At 44.0% G+C, this 8,044-nt stretch overlaps 1 protein-coding gene across 1 annotated transcript; it reads left to right on the forward strand.

Annotated features, from left to right (window-relative positions):
• The first annotated feature begins 232 nt into the window (after window positions 1-232).
• Window positions 233-7,839, forward strand: PSMC1 (proteasome 26S subunit, ATPase 1). Its single transcript, XM_050974769.1, has 11 exons — window positions 233-335; window positions 716-769; window positions 1,581-1,677; window positions 2,070-2,194; window positions 2,669-2,854; window positions 3,048-3,176; window positions 4,055-4,151; window positions 4,335-4,524; window positions 5,119-5,270; window positions 6,594-6,748; window positions 7,544-7,839. Exons 1-11 carry the CDS (start codon window positions 333-335, stop codon window positions 7,676-7,678), a joined length of 1,323 nt encoding a protein of 440 aa, XP_050830726.1. The 5' UTR covers window positions 233-332; the 3' UTR covers window positions 7,679-7,839.
• Window positions 7,840-8,044: the final 205 nt, after the last annotated feature.

The raw sequence follows: 8,044 nt of genomic DNA on the forward strand, positions 1-8,044 counted from the left end.
ACTTCACTCATGTTCCTAAAGTGCTGCCACAAGAAAAGCAATTCTTACAGCACACACACAAACGTTTTTATATTGACCAGCTGATGCAAGAGACGGAAGGAAGGATCAGGTCGATGAAGAAGCCCCCTGTAACTTTGAAGGTTTGCCTCTCTTTTTGCCGCGCCTCAGCCGCGCTCCCCTCACGGACCAAGCCGCGGGTAACGGCGCCCCCTGCCGGCCGCTGCGGCGCCACGCCCGCGCTCAGCCCCGCGCTCTCGCGTGTCCCTCGCCGCTGCCCGTAGTGACGCGGCCGGCCCGTGGCGGTGCGGGCGGTGCCGGGCGGTCGCGGCGCGATGGTGAGAGCGGCTCCGGCACCCCCGGCACCCCCGGCGGCACCGAGCGCGGCCTCGGGGGGGGCAGAGCCCGGCTCTGACTGCGGCGCCGAACCGGGGCCCCGCGCCCCTTCGGGCTCTGCCGCCGGCGCCCGGCGTTTTGCGGAGTCACCGCCTGCGCCTGCAGGCCGCGGCCCGGCGAGGGGGGAGCGCGGGCGGTGGGGCCGGGCGGGACGCTTCTTTTTGGTTTTGGACAATAAGCTGAACAAGTTAGCGCTTTGTTTAGACAGGAGAAATCCAATTACGGGATTTCTGTACGTGGAATTGCCCGTAGGGGTCTCGATCTATAGAACTGTACCTATATTATTGGTTTTGTTGTTTGTTTTTTTTAACCTTTTGTCTAGGGTCAAAGTCAGAGTGGTGGACACGGTCCTGGTGGGAGCAAGAAGGATGACAAGGTAACTGAAATCCGAATAATTACTTAAAGAATGAACTACGGGTGTGATGCTACAGAGCCTGGCTGCAATAGGCTTTTGAAATTTAGTTTTCAAAATTATTGTTGTATTTGGAACTGCATAAAATTATGAATTTTCTGGGTGTACATTGAAGAGAACAAGTGTTGTTCATAATTAAAAAAAGGGAGCTTAAGAAAAAATGAAGTTTCCTAACAGTGACTTGTTTTTCTAAAAAAGAAACTATAAATGTGTGAGGGTTAGGAAAGACTAGTTGCCTTCAAGCTGTTACTTAAGGAGCTGTTGTTGGCTTGGAAGTGACATTGCACAATGATCTGAAGTAGGAGTGTGCTTCACTTTGGGGGACATCAGGGACCTCCTTGGCCTCCTTTGGAAAAGGAAAGTTCAATGTACATGGCAAGCAGTGTCTAGGCTGGACAGCTGAGTGTGTCTGATTTATTGACTGAAGTGCAGCAGGAAGGTGGAGATTCAATATTTTTCTCATTGTGACTCATCTGTTAGTTTTGTTTGTGATTTACTTCAGGCTTGAGCCTTCCATGTTCTGTATTCACTGAAAAGTGGCAGAAGTTTAAATTAGAGGGATGTAAAATAAGCAGGAGAAAAAATTTTTTAACATTCTTAAAAAATAAGAGTAATTTTTCTTTAGGGCTTCTTGCTACAGATCATAAAGAGAAAGTTTTGTTAAGAAGTGCTTTACCTTGAGCTCTGTTATAGTCTGTACGTTTAACACCTGTGAGTATTGTTTACTTGTTACTACCCCAATTTTTTAAAAAATTGAATTATTTTTATGAATAAGGACAAGAAGAAGAAATATGAACCTCCAGTTCCAACCAGAGTGGGGAAAAAGAAAAAGAAGACCAAGGGACCAGATGCAGCCAGCAAACTCCCCCTGGGTAAGCATTCTGCCTCCCCTGCAGAGCTGTGGAATGTCTGCTGCTCAGGAAGTACAGGGCTCTTCTCTCCTCAAGATCTGCCTCTGTGGAGGTCACTAACACAATGCCAAATGTAATTTTATTTCTAATTAACATAAAAACGCCCCCCACAGAATAAGATTATTGTTTTGCAAGATGCAGCCCATGAACTCCAGGTAGGAGACAGAGAAATTAAACTGAGTGAAAATGCAGGGGAAGACATTAAATCTGTTTTTTCACCTGGAGTTACAGTGGGACAAGTAAGGTCCAAGTTACAGTCAGGAAAATAAAGCAGGATTTCTAGTATGAATTAGTGGTTAGTTGGTACCACGTCAAACTTGTTCTAAAATCCTGTGATTCTGCTTTGGTTACAGTGACTCCTCACACACAGTGCAGACTCAAGTTGTTGAAATTGGAGAGAATTAAAGATTACCTCTTAATGGAGGAAGAGTTTATCAGAAATCAAGAACAGATGAAACCTTTGGAAGAAAAACAAGAGGTGAGGTTTGAGTGAAGTGTTACTTCTAATGGTACAGTAAATGCTCTTAACTAAGGTGAGCTACTTCATATCAGAGCAGTGGAAATAAAGTACCAGCAGTGTGCAAGTTGATGCAAACATACCAGGTTTATCACAGTTCCTCATTAATTAGCTAAATTGTTTTAGACCAAGCACAGATCACTACAGATGAAGCCATGGGAGTTTTTTGTTTCCTAAAGCTTTGTCAAAGGACAGCTCACAGATATCCATCAAGAGAGGAAGAACATTCTAGTTATTCACATCCACATGAATGCTGTCCATAGGGTAGCACTAAATTAATAGTGGGTTTTGTTACTGAGCTCTGTCTTTTTGGGGCAGTACAACAGTAGGAAAGACTGTTTCTGCTATGTTCTGTCTGAATTGTGGAGCCAGTGTTGTACAAGAAGGTTTTTGCCTGTGTTGTTCAGTTGTTCCTTGGGTTTTTGCTGACAACAGGAGGAAAGGTCCAAGGTGGATGATCTGAGAGGAACACCGATGTCCGTGGGTACCTTGGAGGAGATCATTGATGACAACCACGCCATTGTGTCCACATCAGTGGGATCAGAGCACTATGTCAGTATTCTGTCTTTTGTGGACAAGGACCTGCTAGAGCCAGGCTGCTCTGTTTTGCTAAATCATAAGGTGAGTTGTGTTTATAAAATCAAGTTTCTTACAAGTTCTTGTACTGTTTTTAACTGGCCGTTTTTTTCTGAATACCACAGGAGAGAGAATGCTATTTATTTCACACACCTAAATAAGTGGGCATAGGGATTAGTCTTCAGCTTGTATTAAAATGCTGCTTGCCTTCTTTGACAACTCTTAATTCTTGAATTAGGTTCATGCTGTGATAGGAGTCCTGATGGATGACACAGACCCCTTAGTGACTGTGATGAAAGTAGAGAAAGCTCCTCAAGAAACGTATGCTGACATTGGTGGCCTTGACAACCAAATTCAAGAAATCAAGGTATTCAGTTGTACTCACAGTTTAGCCAGCAATGTAACTGTTGTGCTAGGAGTTGAGAAGGGAAACAGCAGGACTAGCTGCTGTTCCTGTAGTGGTGTCCTTTATCTTTCTGTAGTGCATTTCTTCATTAGATTTCACTAGGCAGACTCGTGGAACTCAATCTTTTAAGTGGTTCACCAGAGGCTGTGTGCACAGAACCCTTTCACAGTTGCCCAGGAACTTATAGCTTATTAGTTTGCAACAGGTAAAGTTTCAGTTGTTCCAAGATGAGAGTGAAATTGTAAAAACTGCAGAGGCTATTTTGAGTGTCTCATGCCATCCAATCTAACTTAAGGATTTAGTCTTTCAGGGCAATTGTTTTGCTTTTGCATTTGCTTGTTGTTTGGTTGGGGTGTGTTGGGTTGGTTGGTTTTTTCCCTACCAGCAGAACTGTGCTTGAACCTTGCTAAAACTCAAACCTTTTGTTCTGGGTAGGTGTCTAAAACCACAAATGCTCTTAAAATCGATGGTATTGGGTATCTCCTTATAGAAGGCACCCTTTCATAAAGAGTTCCCTGGCCCCTAGGTCATCCCTAATTGATTGGGGTTCAGGAGCTCCAGGGTTCTAAATCTGGAATGATGCATTGAGGATGGAGGAGGGGGAATGTTCACTTCTGCTCTACCACACGTCAGGTGGGAACAATAGGAAGACTTGTGCAGATGGAGTCGTCTGCCTTAGAATTGGAGGCAGCAGAGGGTCATGCTGTTTGATGTGTGTCTTGAAATCAGTTCAGTTCTTTTTGCCTTCAGTGCTTTCATTATTGCTGTTTTGAAGATCCCTACAGATCTCTGTTGGAGACCACTCAGTCTTATAAAAACATGTTTTTCTTGCACTTCAGGAGTCTGTGGAGCTTCCTCTCACCCACCCTGAATATTATGAAGAGATGGGTATAAAGCCACCCAAAGGAGTCATTCTGTATGGCCCACCTGGCACAGGTATTTTACAGTCAGTAACACCTGTGCTGAGATAATACAAGTTAAATAATTTACGCTTGGTTAGTATTTAAATCATTGCCAAGTCCGTCACAAATTTCATACAACTGTTTTGTTAGGGCACTTTTTTTTTCTCTTTTTCATCTCTGCAAACTAATCACAGTATTTCTTTCTAACTAAAAATAGGCAAAACTTTACTGGCCAAAGCAGTGGCAAACCAAACATCAGCAACGTTCCTGAGAGTGGTGGGTTCAGAGCTGATCCAGAAGTACCTGGGTGACGGCCCGAAGCTGGTGCGGGAGCTGTTCCGTGTGGCCGAGGAGCACGCGCCGTCCATCGTCTTCATCGACGAGATCGATGCCATCGGTACCAAGAGGTACAGACAGCAGGGACTGCCAGGGCAGCAACAGACACAGCTTTACTAGAGACACTTCTTTTGCAGCTCCACTGAGACTCGCTTTCTTTGCTCTGCTACCATTTGCATACACTGTTTTGATGTAAGCATTTGTAACAAGTAACACTTCAAATAACTTCCATGGAAACACAATATATCACAGCCTTTTCGTACTAAATAGACATGACCAGAGGTAACCTCTGTTCTCTCGTTACATGGCAGCATCTCCAGGAGAGAGTGTCAAAACCAGAAAGAGACACTGTGTGTATATGGGATTCTCTAGCTACAAGTCCATATACAATAATTGGATTTAGTGATCCAAAGTTAAAGCAGAATATTTAACATAGAATTTATCTGTTTGTTGTTTGCCTCTCAAGTAGGTGGCTAAATACTTCTGTTCTGAGAGTATTTTACAGAAGGTTACATAGTGCATGTCATGGAGAAGCATTGCTTGTGCCACACTACACTGTTGTTCAGCCCATATCCAAACTGCATTACTTGGAAACAAAATACCCTTCTCCCACCTTTGTGCCAGTTACTTAGTGCTTTTTCTGACTATGCTTTTTTTCTGAAAAGGTATGACTCAAATTCAGGTGGAGAGAGAGAGATCCAGCGCACGATGTTGGAGCTGCTGAACCAGCTGGATGGGTTTGACTCTCGGGGAGATGTCAAAGTTATCATGGCTACCAACAGAATAGAAACACTGGACCCAGCTTTAATTAGACCAGGTAAGGGATTTCCCTGCTGTGTATGCTTAAGCCACTTTTCTTGTGAAAGGACTTGTCATAACTTGACAAACACAGGCTGGTAAAAAGACTGCAAACTTTTTCTTATTTGCCATCTCATCTATGCTGGTGCATCTTTTAAAATCAGAACCTATTCACAAGCTTCTAAATAAGAGAAAAATCTTTGAAAGAGAAGAAACATGTTAATTCCTTTACATATACATAAACAATATGAATATTCTTCCTTTCGATGAAGATGGCACAGCCATTGTAAGTAATTGCTAATCAAGCTGTGTGCAGCAGCAGCACACCTGCAGCAGCTGGGGAAGGCAGGGCAGCACCACCTGTGTTTTGGGGGGGTGAGAGCCCAGGCTGTACCAGAGACAGCCTGGATCCTGGTGCAAGGAAAGCAGGCTGCTCCTTACTGACCTGGCACACTCCTGCCATTTGGGGGGATGAGTGAGGGAGACATGTTGAGCTTGAGCAGGCACAGGTAGTATTTTTAAATGGCCACTAAAAATGTAAGGATGTCTGTGGTGTCTGTTAAGCTGGAAGGTAGAAAACAACACAGAGATCAAAGGAATAAGCTGAAATACCTCCATGGTATGAAGTTTCTGAGGTATGTGTTTGGTCTGGTTTTGTCATCACTTAGCTTAGTTTAGACCCTTCAGCTCAAACCCAGTGCTGTTGGAGTACAGAGGAGATAATACTGTGCCAGAATTGAAAGAGATAGTCTGACCTTGCTTTCTACTCCAAGACATGATTCATTGTGGCAGGAAGAATCATGGAAGTGTTCAGGTTGGAAAGAACCTTTCAGGTCATTGAGTCCAACCATTAAGGTGTCATGGCCAAGTCCACCACTAAGCCACATCCCCAAGTCCACTTCTACACCTCTTTTGAGCACCAGGGATGGTGGCTTCACCACTTCCCTGGGCAACCTGTTCCAATACTTGACAACCCTTTCCATGAAGGAATTTTTCCTAATATCCAATCTCAACCTCCCCATGTCAACTTTAGGCCATTTTCTCTTGACCTATTCCATGGGTGAAGAGACCAACCCCCACCTGGCTACAGCCTCCTCTCAGGCAGTTGCAGAGGTGATAAGGTCTCCCCTGAGGCTCCTTTTCTCCAGGCTAAACACCCCCAGATGTTTTTTCAGCTGTTCCTCATAGGACTTGTGCTCCAGACCCTTCACCAGCTCCACTGCCCTCTTCTGGACTTGCTCCAGCTCAAGAGTTACTGCCAGTTAAACCCTTCAGGTGTTCTTCCTGCTGTTTCCAACATCTGCATGCAAAAAACCTGAGCCTGAACTTCTCTTTTGCACAGGACGTATTGATAGGAAAATAGAGTTCCCTCTACCTGATGAAAAGACGAAGAAACGAATCTTTCAGATCCACACCAGCAGGATGACGTTGGCAGATGATGTGACTTTGGATGAGTTGATTATGGCAAAAGATGATCTCAGTGGTGCAGATATTAAGGTCAGTGCACATCACCATTGTTTATACTTCAAAGCAAAAATCAAATCTCATTTTTGTTGCATCCAAAACCATAGTCACCTGAACTGTTTGCCAATTTTCTGTGCACACATCACTAAGGGACAGTGGGATGGTTTAAAATACCTTTTATGAGTACCAGGTACTCTGCTTTACAAATGGGAAATAATCAAAATCATAATTGTGAGGTAGTTTGTGTTGGTAAGAGTAGATACCTGTGTTACCTGAATGTGAAATTTTAAAGTATCAAAGTAGAAACTAAAAGGAGAGTGTGGAATCCTGTGCAAGGTATCTTAAACAGTACTTAAGATAGTAGAGGGTAAGTAGCATTTTTAGGAACTATGTTGCAAGGCAGATAAAAATGCAGTTGTATATTAGGAAGCTTCAGTGATATCCTGTCTGCTTTTTTAAAGCAGATAGAGCCCTTGCTACAGTTACCACACTCATGAGCTTAAACCAACATGACACAACTGTCACCTCCCTGCAGAAGGATCAGGCAGCTGGATGTGTCTGTCCGTGCACAGGGACATTACTGTCATTACAAAGCTGCCTTTCTGTCAGAGAAGTGTAGCTCCTGACTACCACTGTCCTTTCAGACACACTCACCTGGCTTTATGCAGCGTGCTTCAGTGCTACAGAACAGTATCAAACTTTAGAATGTCGATTTTGTTAACAGCCTCACTTGTACAGTTACTGGAGCAGTAGGAAAGATGCAGCTGCCTTTGAGGGTGTGAAGGGGTTGCACAGCAAGTGTAACTATTCTTGCTTCCTGTCTTGCAGGCAATTTGTACAGAAGCTGGATTGATGGCTTTGAGGGAACGGAGAATGAAAGTAACAAATGAAGATTTCAAAAAGTCTAAAGAGAACGTTCTCTATAAAAAGCAAGAGGGAACCCCTGAGGGATTGTATCTTTAAGTCATCTGTCTCTTTGGCAACAACACAGAACTTTCTGTGTTGGTGAGAGTCCTGTGTAAAACCACACAGCTAGTTTGCTTTCATGAACAGGTTAAAAACGGGAGGGTTGTGGGTTCTCAGTCAGTGTAACTCTTCTCAATAAAACGTTTATTTGAATTGAACTGTTTTGGTGGCACAGCCCTGCTGTTTACATGAAACTGTCTGTTGCATTCACTGACTCTCAAGAAAAAGTGCTGGTGACCCAAGTGCTTGTCTCAGTGACCCACACCATGTGGGCAGGGAGCCATGCAGGAGCTCCAAGTCTTAGTCCTCCTTAGGCATAGCAGTCTCTTACAACTACTCTAGTATTGCTGTTCTTGATTACCT

The sequence above is a fragment of the Serinus canaria genome, chromosome 5 (genome assembly GCF_022539315.1).
Source record: "Serinus canaria isolate serCan28SL12 chromosome 5, serCan2020, whole genome shotgun sequence".
In the NCBI taxonomy this organism is placed as follows: domain Eukaryota; kingdom Metazoa; phylum Chordata; class Aves; order Passeriformes; family Fringillidae; genus Serinus; species Serinus canaria.